The sequence below is a fragment of the Catharus ustulatus genome, chromosome 1 (genome assembly GCF_009819885.2).
Source record: "Catharus ustulatus isolate bCatUst1 chromosome 1, bCatUst1.pri.v2, whole genome shotgun sequence".
NCBI lineage: Eukaryota > Metazoa > Chordata > Aves > Passeriformes > Turdidae > Catharus > Catharus ustulatus.
The window spans coordinates 150,179,393-150,206,863 of NC_046221.1; the positions used below are offsets into that span (position 1 = coordinate 150,179,393).

At 44.6% G+C, this 27,471-nt stretch overlaps 1 protein-coding gene across 2 annotated transcripts in view; it reads right to left on the minus strand.

Annotated features, from left to right (window-relative positions):
• The window catches only part of SNTB1 (syntrophin beta 1), a 110,282-nt gene extending 86,610 nt beyond the window's left edge, over window positions 1-23,672 (minus strand). For both annotated transcript variants that reach the window (XM_033053642.1, XM_033053641.1), the window contains exon 1: window positions 23,078-23,672. In XM_033053642.1, coding sequence (XP_032909533.1) covers window positions 23,078-23,588 — 511 coding nt within the window. In that variant the 5' untranslated portion in view covers window positions 23,589-23,672. The remainder of the gene's footprint in view (window positions 1-23,077) is intronic.
• Between the last annotated feature and the right edge of the window lie 3,799 nt (window positions 23,673-27,471).

Here is a 27,471-nt window from a genome sequence, read left to right on the forward strand (position 1 = left end):
TAAGAGGACAGTTTTCTTAGCCCACCTGTTAAAAGACCCATTCCTTAAACACAGACTGGGTCCATAAATTGCACTTTCCACAGGTTTGTGAAAGGCAGAGGTAACTAGGTATTTACTGAGAAGCAAACAACAGAAATAGCAAGAAGATTCCTAACTTAGATTGTTGGGCCAAAAGAACAGTTTGAAGCAGTTCAACTTCTGAGTAAAAACCCAAAGCCAAGAGCTCCAGTGCCTTTGTACAAGCAGCATCCCAAGCTCCAGTGGCTGTGTAACCACATCTGAGTGTGGAAGAGGGGATGAAGGCTTGTGACAGTGAGGATGCTGCACCAGGTGACACAGGAACCAGAAAAAAACATATACAGGGAGTGCTGACCCAGAAGACACAAAAGCAGAGAATTGTTGGGCTCCTTGCCAATGTGCATGAAGGTTCACTTCATAGAAAATTTCTGTGTATTCTATACTTCAGGTGCAGACAGATCACATGAAAATATCAGTGTGTTAAACAGACCACAGACCCTCACCACCAAATTATCCAGCATCAGCCTTGAACATTTTGCAAAGATTTGCAAATGCTTTGGTTCCTCTTTGTTTTCTACACTATTTCCTCTTCATTCTCTCTACTGCTTTGGCTTGTGAAGACAAAACCTCTGATCAAGTACCAGATTAAAAAAAAGGCACATTACAAAAGCATCTTTATTCCTGCATTTGAACAAAGCTGACATTTCACATACATTCATAATACCCATCAGCTAGAAGACACACTCCCCCTGGGCTATCACTTCTGTAATGGATTCTTTACTAAATCTACATACCAGTAAAGGATAGATTGTAGATATTCAAACAGCTAAGCTAATTAACTAAACATAACTACTTCCTTTGAAAGTTTAATAGATGGTAAAAATTTCCATTTATCTGTTTTTATGTGTGAATTGGAAACATATGTGAAACTCAGTATTCTTCTGTCATGGAAATTCAGAACGGTATTTTCAAGCTACATCACCAGGAATCCTGAAGTGAAGTGAGGAGTGTTAGCTTCACTGCTGTGGCAGGTCCTTGGGATTAGATGACAGATGACTTTTCATCTCTAATTTTTATTGGATTTGGAGATGTGCTTTTTACTTTCACAGAAATGCTTCTTTGTATGAAGGATACATTTACCACCTCTCCACTTGCACCTCCATTTCAGGAGATTTGTAGCCTTATCAGCAGAAGTAAAGATTAATACTTACAAAGACTTCAATACTGAACACATGTATTAGCATTTCTTAGCTAAGTTTGCTCACCCCAAATTTAAAATGTTCAAATTACTATGGCACATGAAACCATACTTTCTGATGTCCATCCTGCTCCTCAAGGACCATTACTGGGGTAAAGAGGGCTGACACTTTGCCAAAATAACCAAAGGCAGATGGATATTTTAGCTCCTTTCCAGATTCAGCATGCTTAATTTCAATATAAAGTAAAAATAACTGGCAGTTCACAACAGCAACCTGGGAGAGGAAGAAAAGACAAGGAAAGGAGGGGGAAACCAAGTTATTTTACCATATCAATTGTTAAGATAAACTGACACAGTGCCACTATTCATCTGCTCTACAGCCAAAACTCCCTGAAGGTTTTCTGACTGCCTCCACTCTGTACTTCCTTGTGGGCACTGGAACTAACACTGGTTAGGGATATTTGAAAGGCAGTCTGAACCCAGGAACTCATGTTGATCTCCAGACTTCACTGCTAACCATGTCTTCACACAAAACCTCAGTAAAAGGCTGATGTAGTTCAGTCCCCTTCCAAAGGGTAAGCTTTTGTGCATATTTCTCAAAACCCAATACAAAACAGAGTGAAAAGGGACATGTGAGGTACTGCAGTCTGTATGCCCAAATTAGGAATTTGGAGAGATGTCATCTGGGATATTCACAGCAAGGGTTTCCATGGCCTCCCCTTTCTAATGTTTTTTAGTCATGTGGATTAATTCAAATAACCCTCCAAAAAGGAGAGAATCACTGTTTCAGACACAATGGTTCCTATTCTCATACTTCCACAGAATTTGAAACTTTCAGATAAACTGACATGCTAAAACATATCAGTTAAGGGGAAATAAAAACCCCATCAACTAAGAACAATGTATAAGGATGTGAAGAAGGCTGCTGCCTCCAAAAGCACTATATTTAGTAACTGCTCAAAAAACATGCTCTCCTGAAAACTGATACCAGTCAGCATGTAATAATGATTTCTCCAGAAGGTTCAAGAAGTGCCATGACAAATTCTTGGTCCTATCCACGAACTGCTGTTTGTCACCCTCTCTTCTGGGCTCCTGACAATACACTGGGTGAAAAACTATAGCAGGGCCAAGGACAGTGAAGGAATCAGAAAAGATATTCAAGTAGGGAATCATTTCACCCTATTGATGAAACAACACAAACATGTTCAGCTGTGAGAGCCAACTCCCTGCCTGATTGCAAAAACTCTGTGTAAGGGACAGTTCAGGTCTGCACAGCCAGTGCAACAGCCCCAAACTATTGCTGGTTTAATTCTCTGAGCCAGGCCCCTAGAAACTCAGATAAAAGCCTGAACCATGTGAAGAAGTCAGGAACACACAGCTTGGGGAGGAAGGAGATCAGTGCCACAGTAACAACCACTTGAGAAGTTCTAAGTGCAAAGCAACCAACACCCCAAGTTCTCACTCGTGCATTAACTCACACTGATCAATACACTGAAGTTGTTGGATCATGCAAAATTTTATTTCCACATTGCAGCACTCAATCTTCTGGAAGAGCCATGCCAAAGACGTGGAAAGCAGCCTCGTGCTAAGAAATAAGTTGTAACTCCTGAATATGAAACTGCAAAGCCATCATGCAGGCATGAGGCAGTCAGTCTTGCAACCAAACCTAAGGGTCACCATCTTTTTGCACAATCCAAGGAGTGAGTCAAGTTCTCAAGATCATTTCAGAACTTTCCAAACCAACCAACCAACCAAAAAAAACCCCAGAAAAAAAATGGGATTAGTAGGTTTAGAGTTTTTTGTGTTTTGTGGGGTTTTTTATCACAGATCTTTGGAACCTTCACAATTTTTTAATTAAGCTACTAAAGAGAAGCTTCTTACAAATCTGGGGGTGCTTCCTGATTTTGTTTTTAAAAAATATTTTTTTCAAGACAGGAAGTCTTTAAATATTCAAACACCTGATATTCTGGATAGTGTTGCCAGATTAATTTAGTGTGCTGGAAGAGCATGCAGTGGAACAAACTACTGGTGAAGGTGCAAAGAACCAGAACATTCAGGCTGGACCCATCAAAACTCAGAAAAAGGAAGGCAGAAAAAACAGGAGTGACAAGCAACAAATTTTAAAAATCAAATTTGTTACTAATACAACAGGAACTGAATACAGAAGGGAATAGTGTTGTGAAAAAAACCTTACATAAATAAACTAGAGCATTTGGAAAGGCTGCAGACCTCAAGAAACAACTCAAGCAGCTATGAAATGGGTAGAAAAGTCAATGTATTTAAATGGCCTCCAGGCACAGTAACAGCACAGGACAAGTCATCCAGAACTGAAACCCATGAAAACACTGAAAAAAAAAAAATCACAGCATTCCCACACTTAAAGTGTGGCCAGTTGCACAGTGTGGACCAAATTTAGCATTCCCAGGAACACAGTAAATTTGAAGTTTTCAAGATATGTCTATGTATGGCTAATGAGAATACAAAACTAGAGGACTGGTGGCACAGAAACCCATTCATGAACAAGATGTATTTTGTCTCTTAGCCAGGTGTATACAAGTAAAGCTGCTGCACTTCAGTCTCCCTTCCTGTGTTGATGCAAATCAACACTTTAACATGCCCAGCTTGGTTGAGTCTGTGCTTTGCTCCTTGGCACAAGGCTCAGCTCTCTCTCTTCTTGCCCACTGAAGGTCCTGGGGGGGTGTCCAATTTTCTAGCTCTTGCTCCTCATTTCAACTATAAGGTCATTGCTCTTGCTGTCAAATCAACCCAGCCATTGTTCAGGACAGGTACTTTTAACTTCTGCAGGATTTCCCACTCCCCCACACAATCCAGGAGACATTCTGTATAAAAGATTTATATCCATCCTTTGTACAGCAACACAAGGTTATATAAAAGCTCTGGGATATGCAGAATACAAAGCAGGTGAGAAGCACACTTTAACTTGTAGGTGACACAATTAACACTGAAAATTCAAGATTATCACTTAGAAGTCTAGCACTTCCAAAAAAAAAAAAAAAAAGAGAAAAGGTGGATTTTTTCTCAACAGTGGCACAACTTGCAACACTAAGACAGATCCCAGCCCTGCTCCATCAAGGAGTGTTGAAGTTGGTTTCACCAGGGCCAGATTTTATCCGCTGCATGTTGACAGCAACATACAGTTAACAAGACAAGTCTCAGCACGATGGGTGCAGTTTCACAATGGCTTTGTATGGATCTTAAATGTGAGCTGTCCCATATAGGGACCTCCAATGACTCAAGCTTCCCATGCCTTGCTGCCACCCAGAGAGCTGACCCGGGGACCTGGAACACACAGCATGGCCACAGGGAAGCAGGTGGAGGAGCAGGAATGAGCTGCCAAGGCCAGGGGGATGGCAGGAAAGCTCTGATCAGATCAGCTGCAGTTTCACAACACATTGGCTTCAGTGACAAAACCTTCTTGCTGGGTTCTTCCTCCTGCCTCAGCACTTCTGCCTTGTGCTGGGGTCCATGACTCCCTTCTGCAGACACAACTGCTTCCCATTCTGCTCTGCAAGCTCCATCATGGAGAAAGGAAGCATTTGAAATGACATCTTCTCCAGAGCATACATTTAACCCGTGTAAATTCAAATAATCTGCTTCTGGCACAGTATCACACAATTCAGTGCAGCCACAGAGATGCACTGCAGCACAGGGATGGGCTTTGCTCATGCAACTCTCTTGCCAAGGCCAACACACAACACTACTACATGCTAATATTCTCAAACAGTATGCATGGTTTTTGTATTATTATTGTAACAAAGATATATAGTTCTTTCTGCTCTTTGGACTATATCCTACCTTATGCAAAATTCCAGTTCTGGAGAACCATGTAACTGAATAAGAGCTGAGAAATACACAACTGTTCTTGGGTTGCAAAGGAAGAACTTGAAAAACACTGTAAGAGATGGAATATATGTCACATAGCTTTGGAAGCCAAGCCAGTATCCCTGTAGTAAGTGAGGAAGGAGAGTGGCATCTCCCAAAAATCACTCAGTCTGTTTCTGCTGCTGATCCTGAGAGGAGAGATGTGCAGCATAGCACAAATGCCTAAAGTAAGAAGAATCCTTTCTAAAGATGTAAACACACTTAAGAAAGGAGGAAAAAAACCCCAAATCACAATAACTTTTCTCTGCCTATTACCTCTAATGCTCAGAATTAGAAATTAAGATTTTGGGGGTGGCAAAGGTCACTAAACAATGAGTAAAAAATTACAGCATAAAGGCAACATTCACAGATACAAATAATTTATTTATAAAATATTTATTTTATAAATAAAAGGAATAATAAAAAAAGAGGAAAAGGGAGAATGATTTATCCTTTCAACCAAAAGCCTAAAGCAATTACTTAATACACCTTTATTAAGAGCAAAGGCTATATCCCAAACACTGGAATACATTCCTCTCACATTAAAGTCTACCCAGAAGCCTGGGCTGCAGTCTGGCTGCCCAACAAGGACTGAAACTATGACAGACTTCTTGGGCAGTTGTGGTACAGGGACAGTAGCAGTGGGGCATTTTTCCCTCCTACTCCACAGGATGTAAAAACATCAGAGCATGAAGATAGCATCCCAGCCACAATCCAGCTTCACACTGTGCTGGCTCAGAGGGAAGACCAATGCCAGGACACCACACACCAAGGCATCAAGATCTGTTGTTACCTCTACAGCATGAACAAATACCATGACCCAAAAGCAAACATGCCACACCAGGCCTAAAAAGACAGGTTTCACTTGGCTTCATTTACTGAAGCCCAGCCCAGCCCAAAACCACAGAGAAGCAGAGAGTGATCAGCATAAGGGAGCTAGAGGAACAAAGAATGGACTTTGGCTCCAGCCCAAAGCCTTTTCAGTGCTCAGTTTTTAATTAATGTTACTGGACATTAATAATACTGCCTATCCTGGGAGCCAGATGCTTGTGCTCACCTCTCACAGTCCATCACTACTGCTGCAAATAAAGACACAGGCATTTGGAGGTGGTGTACACATATTTTCTGCAGGATCCAGCTTCATGGCTGCCCACATCCAGGCCTGGCTCCACATCATTAAGTGAGTTAGAAGGAGCTGGAGCACAACTAGTGTGCACAGAAATCAGACCACGCTCCCTACATGACAGGTAGGGTGTGAACAGCATTTGTCCTGGTGGTGGGAGCACCCCACACTTGACTACAGAGGCTCAGCCCCATTAACCTCAGCAGCTTACACAGTGCCAGGCTGAGTGGCAAGGACAGGCAGCAGGGATCCCAACCTGTGCAGCATTTGAGCAGTGCTCGGGATAGCAATGGCTTTTAAGCACCTTCCTCATCCTGCTTTTCCTCTGAGATAAAGCCAAAGGAGCCATGCAAAGGACACTGGCACAGCTGGAACTACAGTCCCAGACACCTCACCTCTCTGCTGCTGAAGGTAAAAGGTTCTGCAAGCTACAGCACACTCAGAAAGAATGGTGATTAAGTCTTGGGCCAGGGGAAGTAACTGAAGTCTGAATTTACTTAAGAACAATAAAAATACCAAGCACTTGTATAGCATCAGTGTAAGGCATCATATAAATGAAAAGGGCAGAATTAGACTATTTACATAATTCCAGATCACTCCTCTGAAATGTCACAAGATCACACCACCTGAAGTAACAATGGCAGATGCTGTTACTGGCTTTTGTAAGTTTTAAACCGTTCCCACTAAACACTCAAAGATTTAAGTTGCCAAGGAAAGAAACAACCAGTAGCAGCTTTGCTGGGCACTAATGCACCTCTGCACCACTCAGAGCACTAGGGCAGAAAGCAGCTCCAAGCCTTCAACCAGAGCAGAAAACTCCTGCAGAGCAAGCTGGGGAGCCTTGTGACACAGCTGAAGTACCTCACAGCCGATATTAAACTCTGGTTTGTAAAGACTCAAGCTGTTTCACTGCCAGGGGCACAGAGAAGCCGCTTGTCTCTCTTCTGCTGCCCAACAAGCTGCAAACAGCTGGCTGTGCTGGTCAGAACCCATTTTGCCCATTTCTCAGAAAGAAGAGGGATGTTTGTGCTGGGGACACAAAGGCTGATCTGTTCAGAGCTGGCTGCAGCACGGGCTGACACAGGCTGGCATCAAAGGGGAAGGGTGCAAACAAGTCCTATTTCCCCCAAGACTGTTCCTAGCAAATGTCATTATTGCAAAACATTGCACTTTGAGAATACTCGTGTGAAGTGTTCATGGAAATCTCAACTGTGTAAATTGGAGTTTAATTTGTATATTCAACATTGCCACTCTTTAAAAAGAAGTTAAACATGGCTACGTGTTTCCTAGCAAAAAAAAGCTATAATCTGTAAAATGCTGCTTCTCTCCTGTAGAGATTGTTACAGTTTGCTTGTTTTGGTGTGGCATAGGGAGGGAAGAAAGATAATAAAAATATGAACACTTTTCTCCTCACCTTGAATGGGGACAGGCTCAACAGCAAGCAGCCTTATATAGCACAATCTACACTCGTGTGCCCACAGAACAAAAGTTATGATTCTTCTTGCCCAGCCTTACCCAAGTTTAGCCTTATTGAAAACAACAGGAAAGACATTATATATGCAAAGGTCATCCTCATCTATGTAGTTACAGGATCAGACATTGGACAGTGAAACCAGCGGAACCTACACACACTAAACCTCAGCCTGCACATACACTGCACAGCAGGTCAGGGCACTCTGCCGGGCCCTGCTGCCTGCCCACCCTGATCCAGCCTACAGATGGAGTATCTGCTTGCAGGGCCTCCTTTACATTCACTTACCTGTGCAGAGAAACCATGGATCCACAGCAAAGGTAGTTGGAAGGAAAGCTGGTCTGAGTGGGGCTGACAGTGCCTGCCAGGCTCCATCCCCTTCTGTACTGAACAGGGACAGGGTGGAAAGTGGTTCTGGGACATGTCCAAAGGCAAAGGAACTGGCAAAGGGGTTGGAGCAAGAGTCTTATCATGAGCAACTGAGGGAGCTGGGGGTATTTAGCCTGGAGAAAAGGAGGCTCAAGGGAGACCTCATTTCTCTCTACAACTCCCTAGAAGGAATTTGTAGCAAGATGGGGGATAATCTCTTATCGCAAGTAACAGGGCAAGAAGAGATGGTTTGAGGTTGTGCCAGGAGAGGTTTAGATTGGATAGTATGAAAAATTTTGCCACAGAAAGGGGCTTATCAAGCACTGGAACAGGCTGCCCAGGCAAGCAGTGGAGTCAGACCATTCCTGAACATATTTAAAGATGTGTGCATGTGGAACGTAGGGATGGTTGAGTGGTGAATTTGCCATCACTGAGTTAACAGTTAGACTCAATGATCTTTAGAGTCTTTTCTAACCTAAACAGTTGTGTGACTCTGTAAACCACTGCCATCCCCAGAGCAAGCAGACTAACAGGCCCTCTTTTCTCCAGCCTCTTTGGCCACTGTGGCTCACACACAAGTATCCTTCAGCAGGACTATTCAGAGGGCTCAAGCTGTGCCTCAGGGGTCCTTCCACCAGAACTGATCCCCAAAGGAGTCAATGCCAGGGGCATTGCAGTTAAAGTGCTGCTGAATCAGATTTACTTTTTGTTATTCTATCATTTATAAAATAAGTAACATTCGAAACATATGGCATTATTGTTGCAGAGCTGTGTCTCATGTGACTTTTCAGAATCAGTTATTATATTTTAACTGGGTACTCTTCATGTAATACTGCAAGAGATTTCTTTGCAGCACCCTCCAAAGCTATGATTACAGGTTTAACATTACAGCTTAGCTTCAACTATCATGTTTTCTAATGATGTGTTTAAAAGAAAAAAATCCCACAAGGTAATTGTGTTTCATTCCAGGCCTGGAAACCTCAGGGCTTCTGAGCTAACCCAAATTCCCCAGAGACCTCAGGCACAACTTTGTTGTGATGATACCAAATCAGTCACTTTTCAATCACTCCTAAACTGTGGTCACAAATGTGCACCTCTTCAGAGGCAAGGGAAGCCATGGTGTCTGGCTGTCAGCCAGGTGGCCATCAGCAGCTGATGGAGCCTGCCCGGAAGCACTGCTCATCCCCAGGGGGATCTGCCAGGCTCAGACACACAAAGCAGCCAGCCGGGATAAAGTCAGCAAGCCAAGGTTTTCATTATGCAATTAATTGCTCAGCTACAACTGCAGGTTCTCCTGCATAATCAGGCTGATAAACATCAATTTTTTTTTTCTGGTGTTGCCTCGTATCCTAAATGATGCGGTCAGAAGTCAGAAAGAAGGCAAATGATATCCAGAAAACCCAGTGGGGAGAGGAGCAAGCCATGCAGAGACTTTGGGCTTGGTGTACTCTGCAAACCCAGAATACTTCTGATGACTGTCACAGTCGGGCACTATATACTAGTACAGTAATTTCACGATTATAAGCCGCACCATTTTGACTAAAATTTTGGTCCGAACCCAAAGTGCGGCTTATAATCAGGTGCGGCTTATATATGGACAAAGAACAAAATGTTGCTGTTTTAGTTTGGAGGACAGGTGTCTGCTGAGAAAGGCAGGAGTTTCTCTTTGAAATGGAGAATGCAAACCCCCTCTCTCCAAATTATTATAATTTTGAAATCAAGGGGCTTTCAGGCAAAAATATGGGAATTAGGAATAACAGTTCTTTTCTAGGGAAATTAAAATAGAAATACAGTACTACAAAGAAACAAACTCCAAACCCTGACACAGTCAGAGTACAACCTGACACCGTCAGGCAGGGTGTTGGTAGCAGTCCCATTAAATGGTGGCTGCATCCTCCTGCAGTGACAGATGTGGCTCAGCTGGAGCAGTGCTCCTGTACAAGGTGCAGTTTCCCTCTGGAGGTCCAGTGGTGATGTGGAGAAATCCGGTTTTCCTCTGGAGTCCAGTGGAGAAAGGGGTTACCTTATTGTCCCAAAACCTCTGTTTTTATCTTGGTAAGAAATGTTGGGCTCTTCCCCCTGGCTGGAGCAACTTCCAATGGGATGCAGTAATTTTATCAGTCACACAGTGGGACTCAATGGGCCATTAGCAGACAATGACTGGCTGGAGGAAGGATGGGTTGTGAAAAAATAAAGAACAATGCCTTGCCTGGTTTCAATGGATGGCCCATTAGCAAATTATCTGCCATTGAGATAAGGATCACTGTCCCCACCCTCAACAGATGGTGATAGAACAGATACCTTTTATCACACTCTGTATTGTAACATGCGGCTTATAATCAGGTGCGGCTTATATATGGACAAAAACCAAAAAGTTGCTGAAACCCAGAAGTGCGGCTTATAATCAGTGCGGCTTATAATCGTGAAATTACTGTATATACTATATACTGCAATGGCACCAAGGCAGCTACAAAGTCAAATTTCTCCTGGAAAATCATCTATGCATGGACAGTTCTACAGAGAGGGCACAAGGGCACTTACAAACCTCCTGTTCAAATGGAAAGGGGTCAAATCTCTGCTGGATGCAGCTTTTTGGGAAACAAAAAAAATTACTTCATAAACCAGGCTCCACCTGAAACTACAGTTTTATTGTCTCCACAAACAGTGACCACTTTCTGCTCCAATGAAACACTATTTTTAGTGTGTTTCTGCTCTTGAAGAGGTGAGGGCTTAGCTCTGAACGAGGAAGAAGACCTGAAACATCCTTTGAAAAGCTGTTGATACAGTATCTGTCACCGTGGAATTTAAGAGAAAGCAGGGAGATTTGTAGAAGAAAATTTTTGATACTTTCTGATTTGACAATTTGATAACAAGTACCCACAACTTAAGCACATATGTGACTGTGCAGAGCTACTCAACCTTTGTGGTTAGCACAGAACCATAAATAAAGAAACAACAATTGTTTAATCAATTATTGCACAAAACGACTGAACTTGGAGCTGAACTGCTACCACATGTATTTTATGAGCAGGAAGGGAGGAGGGACTACCTGACAGGACAGAGTATGGAGCCAGGTTTGCTAAGCACAGTAAAGCACCACGGTAACAGAGATGCCATGGACAGCTTGGAGCAGAAAGCCAGCCAAGTGAGTCACCCAGTCAGGACCAAAGAACATTCCATATTATTTTAAAGAGGAATCAATACAGTAGGTATTGGGGAAAAGATAAAGCTGTATCAGCATCTTTTTTTCCCCATCAGTGATTTATGTCATTACTGCTTGCTAAAAATATCCCAATCCCATGGAAATTAATGGGAAACTTCATGCCAGCTTGAAGACAAAGTGGCTTTCACTCTCCCACCTCCTGCTCCAGGCTCACTCCCCTTCCTGGCACCCTCTAGCACAGGGCAGGCTGTCCCCCACAGACAACCCAACAGGGACAGCAGGGTGGGTGGGAAACACAGACCCTGAGAAAAACCAAAATTGCAGTTGCAGCCTCCTGTAAAGCATTTCAGCAAATGAATCAACCCGCAGACTCCTTCGGTGCAGGTATAATCACGCCTCTATTTATTTCTGTTTTCAAAGAACAATTAAATTCATCCACATTGCACTGACAACAAACAAATTCTGTCGTGGATATGAGCAACTGCATGTACAACATGCATGCAAGCTGTGTGTGTCCACCTGCACCTTGTGCCTATGTAATACTGCTGTGCCCACACCAGGGCCAGATCAGCTCTGTAATTTAACAGCTACACTTTAGGGCACTCCTAAATCAGCATCAGCCAATGCAATAGTGAACAGAAAGAAAGCAAAAAGAAAATAAAGAAACTAAATAATATGTTGCATATTCCCCCACAGAGATAATTGCCCAGCCTTTAAGTTTCATGAACTTGATTCCTTCACATACAGAGTTCTATATGAAGTCTTTAATACAGCAAAAACTAAAAAGGTAGTGAGACCAACTTCATTTACAGCTGCATTGAGAAGATATTAAAATTACACCTAAAAAGCTATTTTATGCAAGTTTTAGAGACTTGAGAAGTCTCTTCCTCATTTCCTTCAGTATTCAAGGTTTCCACTGTGAGTTTCAGAGAAAAAAGGAAGCATTCCTCTAGAAATATGACTAACTGAAAACATCAAATGTAAATGTCTTACTGGAATTCATATAATGTATCACTTGTGACTTCTCTACTGGAAGTGTATCTGTCTTGGCTCATACCAAATATACACCCTTATCCACTTCATACAGCGTGCATATTGATAGAAAAGTAACAGAATAAAGTGATTAAGGAGAACTGCATATCTAAATTTTCCAAAGAATTGAATAAATACCTGCACTTATGGAAACTAACTGTATTTTAACAAAATGGGAACAAAGTACTGCATTGAGTTGGTCAAAACTTTTTGGCTATGAGAATTTCCTGTGATAAACATGATGTGACTGCAAAGATTTTCTATGAGGAGATGGTACCTTGGGTAATTCTCTGCTCTTCCACACAGAAAATTCTATTTATAAAAGGTTTTAAATGCAAGTTCAAATAAGCCTTTTGAAAAAAGACTGATTAACATTTAGATATAAAATGACATCTCAGATTGAAACATCATAAAAATTACCACAGAAACCTGCATGTTTTCAAGTTAGCCCTTCCTTTCCTCCCTCAAAAACCAAAAGGTTACCCAGTCTTTTGTAAAGAGAGTGAACCCTGAAACCTCTCTAAGGTCTTAATACTATTTATGCACATAGACAAAAAGCTCTGGCAGTACTTGAACAAAACCTCAAGCATTAAATACTAACATTTCATGGTATGCCTAGCAGAAAAGTTCAATACATATATAAAACAAGATCAACACAGAATGATCCTAGCGATGCAGTCTGAACACAGGCAAAGCTCAGAATCAATTTCAGTTTGTTTTTATTTGGTGTAATTTATAATATGCTCAGACTCACTATTTATTTCCTCAAGACTTCATTTTAAAAGTGCTGCTCTTTTGATAATCTATCCCACATGTTTATTAAAAGAGATATAACAGAGCGAAAGGGAAACATAAAACTGTCAGATGATCATCTTTAGTTTCAGGGATATTTTATATGCCATCTCTTAGAACTTAAATTTATGACTCTCCTTAATGGAGACTTGCAGGGTTGATTTTAATGTGTTAAGTGGAAATTCCACTGGTTTGTTCCTGTAGTGCTTCCTTTATGATCTATCCTCACACATCACCTAGGTCTGGCTTGTTTATACAGACAGCCATTCGCTGAACAACAGGGAGCTTCCTAAAACTAGTTGCTTTTCCTTGCATTCTTCCTGTATTGAAATGTTATTTGCTTCTATGGCCGTTTTTGGCCTGACACTTCTCCAGCATTTCACAAACACAAAGAAGACTGACGTTTTTGAGGTTTTTTATCTCTTTTAAGGCAGGAATAGAGATTTCCTCCCCAGAGCTAGATGAGAGCTGTGTCTCACAAACATCTCAAGAGCATCAGCCTGCAACCCAACCACTATTCCTGCAAAGAAAAGGGTAACAAAAGCCATGAGAGAACAGTGGCTTCAAGCTTATTAGCTGAGCCATCTGCAGCACCTTTAGGTCTTTCATCAGGTTAAGTGTTACTTGTGTCACTCCTCACCATTATGCTCAGGACTTCAAAAATCTGGGCTATGTTAACTGTTTGACTGGCCATTTAACTAAGCTTCTAAAAATCTAGAAGAGTTTAATTTGGCAAAACACAGTAATAACACCTGGAGCTCTTAATGAAGAGCTGCTGTCATCAAAGTCATTCCAGCTTGAAGATTGCTTTCCTTCTCTTGCATAAGCTTATCCTCCTGACTTTAATATGACAGAACTCATAAACAGCCACATCACCAGCTCTGGAAAAGTCTTCCCAGCAGTGAAATATAGAGAAAGAATCACAGAACAGTTAAGGCTGAAAGGAACCATGGGTGGGGTATCTGGTCCAACCTTCCTCCTTAGGCAGGATCCCCTGGAGTGCACTGCACAGGGTTACACCTACACTGTTCCTGAGTATCTCCAGTGAGGGAGACCCCACAACCTCTCCAGTGCTGAGCTAGAACAGCCCACCAGGACATGCCAAAAGCAGAGAGACCCAATGGGTAACAGGCATCAGCTCAGCCTCTCCAGACCTGGCAAAGCTCCAGCAGCCTGAAGTGTCCATGCCGGCCCCAAGCACATCTGAAGGTCAAGCACCAAACAAGGAATACCTGCTGATGGGACTGCTCATTAGAGAAGTATGTATATAAATACATCTCATGGTCTGTGTCTCTCTGCCAAAGTATATATTTATGTGGTAGGAATCCTGCTGGGTCTCTGCAGACACTCCTCCATCCCAGCCACCCATCACTGCTAGAGGAGGAGACTGGGCACCAGGAGAATCTGTCACTGTGTGAGGCAGGGGAAGCAGCTTAAAAGGGACAAGTAGTTACCAAGAATAATGTATTCATTGGAAAACAACTGTAATTTAGAAACCCTTTTTTTCTGTTCACAGCATCCTCCACAAAAGAACCCCAACCAAATAAACCCGCACAAACAAGAAAAAAAACAAGAATGCCCCAAACCAGACAAAATAAATCAAACAAAAACCTCAGAAATCAAGCCACAAGTACTGAAGGCAAATCCTTCTCACCTTATTCCTGGAAAATACTTCTGAACATCCAATACTTAAATACCTCCTTTGGCTTCTCATCAGCAAGAGAACAATCCTTTTGACTTCTACCTGGGAAGAGTAGGACCAAAGGGAAGCTGCCTGCTGTAAGGGAAATCACATCTGCCACAACAATCCTGCCAGTCCCTCTGCTAGTTTTGTCCTTCCAGGCTGTTTCGTGGGGACTAAAGCCCAAAGCCCAAGATAAACAGATTAAACTTTCACTGTCTGAGTTAAAAGTTTTTATCTTAAAGCAGCCTCATAAGATACATGCTGGATAACTCTAAACCTTTCCAGCGTCTTCACACAGCTGTCTCTTGCTCACCTTGCAGAATCAGAGCCAACGGCACTTTAAACAGTCAGTATAGTAAATCATCCTGGAAACAGCTATTCTTGAAATAATTCAGACTAAAGTGGAGATACATTATTTCCATAGTGTAGCTTTTCCATGGTCCCTCATAACTTCTTGATTATGCTAAAAGCCAAAATAGGTACTGCACCAGCTGTATATGGAAAATGGAACATAAAGTTTAACTAATGGTCCCATTTCCCTGAAAGGGCATGTGAGGCTGACAAAATATTTCCAAGAGGTCATGTTACTTGTTGCAAATCAGGTAAGTTGCATGTTTTTGCCAGAAAAGAATTTATATTCTGATACTGGTTTTTTACATTTTATTTTTATGTAATGATGAATTTCTAGCTTTCTGATACTTAGAAAAAAATTCTGTTTGTTAGGTACTTACACCATACCAGGAATTTACCAATTTTCAGTCTGCCATTAAAGTGAACAGAAGCTCTTCATATCGATACACACACACATGCTACTCACCTGTGTGCTGCCTTGAAGCTGCCTCACTGCTCAAATACATGTCACCTTCAGAAGGAAATATCTCAGAGCAGAGAGGAATGAACAGCCACAGCTTGAGCTCTGGTGATTTCTAGAGCTGTGCCAACAAGCACAACTTCCAACAGTTCAGCAAAAACCTGCGTGTCATTTTTAGAAGGAGTGTGCTGTATGTTAATCATTTCTAATCCGAGACAGTTTTTCCACATCTACTTTTCTGGCTCATTTCCTCACAATTAAAAACTCCATTTTACCCAACAGCACAATACAGATGTGCCTTGGCAGTGACCCACTTTGTTGTGCCCTTAGCATATGTGCAACAAAGCCATAACCAGTTCAGTAGTTCAAGTTCTAGACAGACAAAATTAAAGCCAGACTGTAACAGAAGTGTACAGTAGCAGCAGTCAGAAATCTGTATCTGCCAAAGAGTTATGTGGAAATTATGTCTCTTAACTGAATTTATGTTGAGGAAAAAACCTTACAGCAAGGTAATATCTAGTGTTGAAGCAATCTGATGAACTAGTCACAGCTGATCAAACCTTTTTTAAGCAAGTTTATTAACTTATGTTCTGAAAAAATTATGTTTTGATTGCTAATTGGATGATGAACAAACCAATTCTGTCTTTTCCCAACTTCCCCCACAAGGAAACTTTTGTGTCCTAGTTCATTACTCAGTGTTGCTGGACTCTGAGATGTTGCAAGATGCTGGATGTCATAATTTAAATTAATCCTCTCTCCCAGAAGTGCAAGGTAAAGAAGGCTGAGCTATTAACCATCTTTTAAAGCACAGAGATATGGTCTCAGAGCAGCTTTCCTGGTCCTGCAAAACAGCAGCTGACACACTTATTTAAGAGCATGAAGGAGGCTCACAACACACCTTCCAACATGCAGCATGAATGATAAGTAGCACTCCATGCTTTCTTCATACTTTGTAGTTTCTCACAGACTTCTCTAGCCCAAATCAGCCTTAAACATCTCACCTTAACATCTCCTTAAACATCTTCAAACTGGCTCCTTGCTTGCAGTGACACTCCTCAAGGCATGTACCAAATGCTGCCACTTCCCTGATGTTTATTCCCATCTTTAGAACAAACTTTGTGCCTCTGACAAAGCAAGTCAATTTATTCCTCCTATTCTGAGTCTTAACTCTTTCCCAATCTGCCCTAACAGCACAGTGCTCTCCCTGATTGCTCTAAGAACAGATGTCCTGGCAAAGACCCCTAACACAGGCACACCTTATACTGGCAGAAGGATTTTTCTCTGCTCGACAGTATAAGGTTTGGAGAGGTGACAAAGTTGAGCCGAGTGAAGCTCACTTCACACCAGCTACAGCTGCTGTGTGGGGCTGAGAGGGGCTAAAAAGAACCTGGCTCACCTCCACCCACCACGTCAAGGCTAACAAGCTGTGTCCCATGGGCTACTCTCAATCCATATGATAAGCAGCTAAAGGATTTTCTGTACATTCTAGAAATACTGCTACCAGTCTTTCTTCACCAACTGTTTTTCTGAGATGCTTGAGGAATTGTTTCAGCCTTAGAAAGCCAGAGTCTTCCATGCTCTACTGGGACAGCTTGGCTCCCATCACATTTTGTTCACTTATGCTATTGCTCTCTTGAACTACTGTTTCCTCCAATTTCCCTTCCACTGAAGTAGCTGTACCAACTCTAACAAGTAGCCATGGCAACATAATCTTGCAGAATAAAGGACAAAATAATCCTATGATCAGAAATCTAAATCAGAAAAATTGAATGGAAATAATGTGTTCTTAAAGCCTGGAAGCAGACTGACTACTGTACAGGTTATCAACAGAGCAAACTCTACAATACTTATGAACTCTGAATGAACACAAATAGATGCTATATTCACAGCCAAATTTACAGATATTAGCAGGGCAAGTTTCACACCATGTATTATAAAAACAGTGAGATTAAGAGAATAAAAGAAAATTATAACTCATTCCCAGCTTACCTGAAACCATCAGTCTTTTGGGATCAGCATCTGAGCGGGGCTGTCCCAAATCCAAACTGGTTTGAATTCTGGACACTCCTCACCAGCTCCCTCAGGACAGACATGCAGTGAGCATCTCTGACCCAAACCCAGTGGGCAGCAGGGGTGGGAAGATGCCAGTGCCCTTGGCATCACCTGTGTGAAAATGCTGTCCTGAGAGGGTAGAAATCACCTTCAGTGAAAAGGCATCTGCCCTAGCAAAATTAAGACACAAACATTGTTTTATTAACCATAGCAGAAGCCTTCAGCTTTCAATTTTACTCTCATTGCTTAAAGATTCTTTAAAAACAGTTATACCAAGTTTTAAATTTAATTTTAATGAATAAATTACTATTGGGATTTTAAAACATGCTTTTTTCTTTTCCAATGATACTTAACATGTGTAATCTGTAAGTACAACTGAATCCCAGGTCTCTAGACATATTTAATCTTCTAAGCACCCTTAAGGAGATGGTAGTAAGTTGTTCTATAAGACTTAGTACATGATTTCCAGGGTGGGTGGGTTGACAGGGCACCCTGCACTCATCCAAATAAATCCAGGAATGTGTTGCCCACAACTGCCTTATTTTCTTTAGAGTAACCAAGACAGAGGACTCATACAAGAACTATTGCAAAGAGGATGTACTGATTTTTATCTGTGAAAGGTGATACAGGCTGTCTGGACTGCTAAATTAGCCTGTAATCTAATCTAATCAATGAAAAACACATCAAGTGTTGCCACTCAACCTTCCCCATCAGCTGCAGGCAGCTGAAACAATCAAAACTGAGATTCTCAGTAACTGCTTAGACCTGGAATTCTCGAGTAAGAGTACCTGCTCCTTTCCCTTTCAATTTCACTTTCAAATTGATGTGTGCCAAGGGTTGCTCCATGAGCCATGAGTCATGAAATGTCCACCTTCTAAGTAGAAGGCATTTCCCTAACTGCATATTTGCTGGTACAAACCCACCACCCCCCAGAAAACAAACTAACAAACAAGTATTTTGTCCATACATATACTGGAAATATACAGAATAACTACACATACAATTTGCAATCACTGAGATTTACAGCCCTCACCTGACTGTAGTAACTAGTTATGTCACATATACACTTACTAAGTGCCTTGTGCCTCATTTTTCCTCTATACTAGCAGGAGAAACACTTTTTGGATAAATACTGTATTTTATTATCCCTCAGAAATCTCACTACCTTACTGAGAGAAGTACAAAAACATAGATAAGATCAAAAACTACAGCCAACAAGAAGCCCATACCTATTTTACACTATTTCAACATGTAATTCACACAGAAAGGATTGCTTTGCTTCACCCAGAGAAAACTAAAAATGGGTAGGGAAGGGACAATTCTTTCAATTCTTACAGAATTTGTTTGGAAAACAATACATGCTACTACAGTACAAACTGCATCATGTTTATTCTTACATTGCTTCAAAGCTGTGTATTAGTCCCAAGAAAGCCACAGAAGATGACTATCCATACGCTAAAATTCACTGTACAGGGGGCTGCCCCTCTGTGGGAAATTGATGCAAACCCAGGGAGGCTGCCAAAACCACTTCTTCACAGACCTTGCAATTGTGTTAACTGGGAATCATTCAAAACCAATAAAACTCTAACAGCACTAAGAAGATGCTCCTTTTCCCACTATCTTTTTCCACCACCGTCACTGCTAGCTCACCTACACACATTAAACAAGGCTGGGAAAAATACCCTGCACAAAGATAGCAAAATTCACTAATGCAGGGTCTTTTTTTTTCCCCATCACATCCCAATTCAGCATCATGCAGGGGGGTCCTGTTTGACACTGGCACAGACTACTTCAAGTTTTCATTTTTTTCACTGCAGTCATAGACAGTACAAGCAAAGCACAACTTGGTTACAGAGCACACCAAGGGACTGCTCTTATCCAGGATGCTTTGATAAAAACAAACACCTTTGGTGTCTTGAGAGTTACTTGAATGTAATGTGCTTCACACAGCGTGAGAGGAGATGCTTGATTTTCTAAAGTGCCTATTTAAGAAGCCCAAATTTAACAAAACCACTAGGAAATTATATGTACAAACAATAGCTGTCAGGATAATTTTAGCTTCCTTCCACACCTGCAAATAAGTATTGTGCAAGGAAGCTGCCTTATCTCTCACACAGGGAAATTCTCTCTGCTCCTGAATGTTGGTGAGAAGCTCCATCCTGCTGTACTGAACACCTGAGAAGGGCTGACAAGCCCAACATCAGGGCTACCCCCACCCCTGCTCCCTCTGCTTGCTTTGCTCCCCACACCCAGGCTGTGATGAAAAGCTCACAGGAAATTAAACCCTGCAGGCAGAAGCGGTCCATCCCCGAAGGTGAGGAAACAGAATGATTTCTAAGGGCTCAACCTCCCTCTCCTCTAGAACCTTCTGCCTTACAGCTCCTCTTATGGCAGCATCACCTGTTGCCTTATTTATTTCCCTTCTGTTTTTCAAATTCTACTGGATTTAAGGCACCCTGGCCAACTACACAGACTACACCTATAAGAAGGAACTTTAGCTTAGTAGAATTATAGAAGTGCCAGGGATGGAAAAATGAGAAGACGGAACAACCCAGCACAGCTATTAAATTTGTTACAGGACCTCTCCTCCCAGGCTTTACAGCTGTGCCCCTCCACACCAGCACAGCTGCTGCAGCTACACCACCCCTGACCCTCCAGCAAATCTCTCTGTGCACCAGCTCAGAGACAGTGATCCATGCAGAAAAAGGGGCAAGTGTTAAAAGGAGGCACTGCTGATCCCTGCTCTTCACAGACCTTCCTCCTCCTGCCACCCACCCGGCTCCAGCCCTGCCTCCCACACAGGGTGCAGAGGCCTGGGGAGGGATTTTCCACTCCCTTCCTCCCTGCACAGGAATGCAGGAGAGACTACAGTGTAGTGCTGAGCTGGTAAATGCCTCATTTCACTGAGCAAGCAGTTTTAGGCAGGACACTATATAACAGGCAGGCTCCAGCACTCTGATATTGGGTGTATTGAGCCACATCTTCCCTGACATAGCCTCTAGGAAATGCTCAACGATAAGACCCTTTCCAGGAAAGCACAGTGTATTGGGCAATACTCAGAGCTTTGCTGAACCATGAAATATGTTTATTGGGCTTTACACCTTGCCATGCCTTTGAAAATTTGGCTTTCTTGGGCTGGAAGTCACAAACAAATCTCAGAATCTCCCTAAAATGTAAATCTTACATTTTGACCCTGGAAACACATGCTGCCTTTGCTCTGTGAATTGGAGAGAGTCTAAAGAGGAGCTGCACAAGGGTCTTGCCCTGCCCCATCACAGACTGCTTTTTGCCATATATAACTCTCTAAGAAGTCAGGAAATGGCAAAACCCTATTGTCTGTAAGGAAAAGAAAATGAAGTGTTGCCCTTCTATACTCTAAAGAGTAAAAAGAACTTTTGGGTTTTCCTCCCTTTCATCATAAAAACACCATTTTAGACTGCTGCTGAAGAATGAGCTTCAAAGCAGGCAATAGAATTGCAGAGAATTGTTCTAAACTGCCCGATTTCACAAGCCATTCACGTGGAGTGGGTCCCTGCTGAAGGGAGCAGCCCTCCCAGGCAGCGCTGGAGCCAGCATTTGCTTTGGTTACTCTGCTGAAATAGCAAGGGAAAGGCAGGACAAAATACCGAGTGCAATGTCAGAATATTTTAACTCTACATAGAGATCACTACTGAAATCTACTCTTGTCTCGCAAATTACAAAGTCAACTGCAGAAACAACTACTGAGGCACCTCAGGGAGCAAAGAAATGCAAGGCAGCTGTGATGTCAAAAGCAGTGAAGGAGGGTGCTTAGGGTCCCCAGTGAGACAGCTCCATCGTCACTCCTAGCCCAGGAGAAAACCGAGGGGTTTTTAAGGCTGGCACAGCAGCAGCACGCTCGGGGACTGCTGCTGCAGGCACCACACGGAGAGAGGGAGGGAGAGGGAGGCTCTTGCAATCACTATATACATTCAGTACTCATTAGGTCACAGCAAAGCTCAGCCACTACCTGGCCTGCACCCCAGAAAGCCCTCACACTGCATAAACAAATCAGTGATAAAATTTCGATGCAACAGCCTCACTTCAGACTGCCCAGAGCAGTTCATATTCATACTTCAGAGGTATACCTGTAATCAATTCAGCTGCAGTGAGAGAAGACAAAATGCACTTTGGTCCTGCAGGTATTGCAGGGCACAGAGAAGAGGAGACACAATTGTCCTCAGCTTCTTAAATCCTCACGGAGCACTAACTCCTCCAGTTTTCAGTGTCCCGGGGACAACAGAAGAGTTTCTCAGCACACACTGCTGTGGAATACATTTCTCACCTTCTCTCCCTTTCAAACTTTTTCTGTAACTTTATGCCATAGCTGGCTGCACACGGCTGATCCTCAGCTGCACCTCCCAGGCAGCAGCAGCAGCACCTCCTTTGCTCCTCAAAATAACCCCCAAAAACCGCACGTGAAGAAATCTGCGGTACCGAAAGGGTGGAGGTACAGCGAGGTGGGAATGAATGCCGGCGGCTGGCAGGAGAGCCGTGGCACAGGGAAGGCAGCGCTGCAGCTTGCCTCGGTGCCACTGACCTCCGGTTAAATGAACTTGTGCGCAAATATGGAATCACGTTATCACACACACGCCAAGGGCAGCTCTGAAGCTGCTCACTCTCAGGTGGAGCGAGTGAATTGGTCCTTGTGACAAGACAGGGATTTGCGCACGCCTCTCCTCGTGAACTCGTGGTCTGGGGGAACCTGGCTCTGCTTTCCCACTTGCTCCCCCAGCACCCGTCCCGTCCCGGGGACACCCTCCCTCCACGCACTCCAGCGTCGGCTCCTGTCTCGGAGGTCAGCTTCTGAGGCTACTTTTCACAAAACAGCTTCAGGCACCTCGAGAAAGGAAAAGGCTGCTGTGCAGGGAGGCACCCCAGCTCCATTCAAACCGCTGTGCCCCCACCCCCATCCCTGACGGGAGCGGGTGGTGCAAGGAGGAACTGGGGAGACAGAGGGTGGTGCCGAGTGTTTCGAGATGACACGGGCAAAGTCACCCGAGCCATTCCCTTAATGCCAGGGGAGGGGGGTTCCTTTACTCCTTAAACCGCTCCTCTCACTGCACCCAACTCTCCCCACCTCTCTTGGGATGAAAGATGTGAAAACGTCCTGACGGCAGATCCAGAAGACCCCTCACCCTGCAGGAGGCTGGGTCGGGCTCGCACCGGAGCCTCAGCCCAGGAGCAGACCCGCCACGACCAGACGGGGCTGCGGAGCCTCCAGCGACCGCGCACGGACGGGGCCGTGGGGACGGGGCCGTGGGGACACGGGGGCGGAAAGTTCAAGCCCAGCTCCCCGGCAACCCGTTCGTCCCTTCCCGAGGGGCTGTGTCCATACACGCGCCGTCGAGGGTCGCGGGTGCGAGCTCCCCGCGCTGTTCAGACGCCCCAGGAGCAGCACGAGATGCGCGGGGTCCCCCCTCGGGCCCGGCTCACGGCCGGACCGCCCCGCTGCCCTCCCTACCTTCCAGCAGCACCTCCTTGCCGGCCCGTTTGAGCGCCTGCACCGCCTCGTCGTGAGTGGCATCCCGCAGGTCGGTGCCGTTCACGGCCAGGATGGCATCGCCCACGTAGAGAGCCTGGGTCTGGTCGGCCGCCAGCCCCTTGAAGATCTTGCTGATGAGGATGGGCATCTTATTCTCCTTGCCCCCCTTGATGCTGATGCCCAGTCCGCCCAGCTCCTGCTTCAGCACCTTCACGCAGCGCTTCTTGTTGGAGATGGCCTCGGGCACCTGCTCGGGGGGGTCGGTGAAGGCGGTGCGCGCCGCCGGCCCCTCGGCCCCGCGGCACGCCGTCCCATCGCCGCCCAGCCCGTTGTGGGCCGCGCCGTCGGGGCGCTCCTCGCCGCTCAGCACCAGCGCCTCGCCGCCCAAGTTGGCCAGCACTTTGTGCCAGCGCTCCCGCACCAAAACTTCCAGCCAGCCGCTGCGCTGCGCCCGGCCGCCCCCGCTGCCGCCCGCCGCCGCTACCGCCATCTTAGGAGCATGCTGGAAGCGCCGAGTGACAGCACCCCCGGCACGGCACGGCTCGGCTCGGCTCCGCGGCCCCGGACTTCAGCCGGGGGGCGGCAGCTCCCGGCGCGGCGGGGTGGGGCCAGGAGCCGCGGCCGCGCCCCCGGGGCCGCGCCGGGGCGGGCGCACCTGGCGGCACCGCCCGCGGGCGGAGTGGGACGGGCGGGCCCGGCCCTGCCTCCGCTCCCCTCCCGCGGGGACACGGCCGGGACAGCCCCGCAGGGACACGGCCGGGACAGCCCCGCCGAGCCGCGGCTCCCTCCGAGCCCGGGCTGCCATCGCGTCTGCCCGTGCCAGCCCCGCAGTTGCCGTCTGCAGTGCGATGTAGCGGGGAGCTGAAGGAAACCAACGGCAGGGAAGAGATAAGGAAAACCCAACTCTGGGTTTTTCCAAGGGGTTTTTCTATAAAGTGGGTTAAAACTAACGGGTGGCCCCAAGGTATTTCAATTTCAGCTGTATGGAAGTAAAATACGAGTTATTTCACGGCTTTGTAGGATGGAGGTGTTAAGTGCTTGTGATGGATACTTTTGCACGTTTTGCAATTGTTTTCTACGCCCGTTGATTACAAATGTTAAGGACTCGTGGGGGCAACATGTCCCATTTTGCAGTTTTTCCCATACTCCCTTTCCTTCTAGGAAACAGTAGGTGCCTGACAAGAAGCTGGACGCTCCAGCTCCGGCATCAGAGAAGGCAACGCTTTGACACTGCCTTTCGGAAATGTCCCCAGCGGGTCTGGAGGTGCTCCCCCACAGCATCTACCGACAGGAAGCACCTCCAGGACTGCCTTTGTTTCTGCTTCTTGCAGAGCAGCTCTGCCTCCTTCCTAAGCTGGAATGAAAACCCCAGCAGTGCTGGACAGATTGGTGTGTGTATGTATGAACAACACTGTGGAGGCTGAGATAGCCAGAGAAGTTATTAATCCAAATAATTTCGGCTGTGTGAGTCCTGTGGTTCCCTAAGTGCCACATCTTGCCCTTTTTTTAAGTTATGCCATTCATTTATGACACAGGGGGTTTGCTTCCATGTACACACACCTGCCCAGGTTAATATGGGCTGGGCAGCTGGGACTCACCTCCACAGTGTGGGGTGGGACCATCCTCAGACAAGCTTGTCTTGGTTTAGTAGGGTCTCTCAGGCCATGCTGCTTGCACTAAGCCACACAAAACACTTTCCCTCCAAAAGGCAGCCGAAGGAGGTCTGTACCCCAGTTCATCTGCAGCCTCATCCAGGCGATGCTCCTCCCCTGTAAGAATGCAGCCCTGCACCTATGGAGGGTGAGAATCCACAGGTGATAGGTTATTCGAGGATAATGAGTGGGTGGAGAAAAAGCAGACGGAAGAGAGGTCTCTTCATTTCTCATGTTAATCAATGCAAGGAAAAGCTATAATTAAGTTTTCAGGGCTGTGAATCCAGAGTGAAAAGAAGCATGTCCCGCTAAACCTGAACAAGGCACCTAATCCCTGTACAGGAGGAGGCTGCAAGACACCCTTTTCTCCAGCTGATTCCTCCCTTGCTGATCTAGATAGCTCATCTACAATACCCTGGATGTTTGGGTTGGTGGGTTTATGTAGATCCCATTCCCGAGTGAAAAACACAGTTAATGAATATGCTCCTTTGGTTCCAGCAGCTTCAGGTAGGTGAGGGAAGGATGGGAGGGAAAGGACAGGCTTGCAAAAATCAGGTGTTACAGTGTCAGTTGTCATAGCACTCCATTCCTGTGTAGCTTCAAGCCCAAGCGTCCAGGCCAAGTTATAAAATCAGACATCTGTTTCCCAAGCAATCAGCTCCTACCAATTATTTCATGTTTCTTCTTCATGAATTAATAAAGGATCATTGCTGCTTCTAATAGATATGTATCTTTTTAAAGTAGTTTCAGAAAATTTGCAAGGAAGAGATATTCAGATGGTTTCTGTCCTGTTGTGCAAAGGTACTAGAGAAAGGAAAGTAAATGTTTAATGCCTCATACTTCTTTGGCACAGTGTGTGTTTGGGCCATGTTTGCTGAGCATGTCTGATGCTCCATTGGGATTCTCATGGCACTTGCTCATATAGACAATTGCACTGCACATATCCGAGAGCTGTGCTTGTTCCAGCTATTTTCCTTTCCCATTCCAACAGAGGTAGAGTTTCCCAGGGCCAGCATCTGAGATATGGATCCCTGGTACAAAAGAGACTTTGTAGCAGCCTTCACTGCTTCCTCCTCCTCCTTTTTGACCACCTTGGATCTGTAAAGAAAACAGAGGTGATGTTTTAGTCTTGAAAATAAAAGTAAAGATAGCATAAGAGATGCTAAGGCACGGGCTTGAGGCAGTGTCCCAGATTGTATTTCCTCCTGGAGACACTGCAATTGATACCTGATGCCTGTGTTCTCTGTCCTGGGAATGCAGGCTCATAGTTGTGTTTGTGCACCCTGAGTCTTTGTGTACCCCAAGAGCGACTGCAGGCTGCTGAACTGAGGGTGAGAAGGGAAAGGTGCCTTGAGACTTCTCTGCTGGCATCCCTGCCAACATTACTGTCCTCAGTTCTGCCTTGGTCTGCCAGTCACACCTGCAGTGTGATTTCTGAAATTCAGGTTTATGCAGCAGGAGCAGAAACAGATGATAAAAACAGGTGTTTAATTGGGTGTCCAGCTATTGGATGCCCAGGTTTGCCACAGATAAAGTTGTTATTCCAAAGTCAGCTGCTAGTCCCTAATGGTTTCCAGGACATAGCCGAAAGCAAATTCCTAATTTCAACTCCAAACTTTTCCTGACTGTGTTGTTTCTGGCAGCATCTGTAATCACTCACACTGCAATTGCAGTGCTCAGTGTGACTCTCTGCAGGGAAGGGATGTGTGGTGGGATGGGCAAAGCGGTACTTCCAAGCTTCCATCTCTAATCACTGAAAAGCCCTTCAGCACAGACAAAGCTTTCCAAAACTCCCTCTTCATCAGTTGTTCTTCTCAAAGGGTTTGCTGTGAAGATGGAGTCTTTCAAACAAGCCAAATAATATTTTTTTTATTTTTGTATTTTAGCAGTGGTTTAAGGCTTGAACTAGATTAGTGTCCCTTTCACTCCTACTGTATAAATAAATTGTTAGGCAAGATAATGCTAATAGCTGCTGTTGACCTGCAGGGACCTATGGGCTCAGTTAAAGTCAAGGGCCTAAATGGAAGAAGCAGTTCAGTGAACTGGAAAAAGTCAGGGCATTGAAAAACACAGAAGCTGCTTCCCAGGACAAGGAGCACTGAAGCATGTCCAGGTCATAAAGTGCAGCAGTGATGTCTGAGGAACTGCCTGGGTGTCCAAGCAAGATCAAGGGATTTGGGGTCTGTGTGTGCATGCAAGAAAGAAAAAATACAAGAAAAACTATGCAGAAAGGGTTGTGGGTATGGCACTGAGGATGTTCTTGAGGCTCAGCTTTACTATCGAGGCTACTGGAGACAGAATGAGGACACTGCCTGTTATTGGTTTTTTTTTCCCTCTCTTTTCAGGCAAAGACATCAGTGTTCTGTACATCTGTAAATAAACTCTCTTCCTGATAGCAAAATCATTGCAAGGCCACATATGCAAGATCACCACTCAGTGGTGCAGGGAACATAGCTCCCCTTCCCCTCACAGGCAGAGAAGGTAAGGACACAAGAGAGCCTCTCTATAGCTGTGGCTTCTTTATGACTGTCTGTGCTTTTCTACAGCAGAGGTGTAATTTTTGAAGGACTTCTGGGACATGCTCAAACCCTTCTTGTATCTTATTTTTCTTCCCTTTTGCATTATCAGTGTTACAACAGCTCAAAGCCACCTCAGCCAAAACTGCTTTAAATTGGAAACAACAGGATTGTGATCCTTGAACATGTTTCAGATGATGGAGGT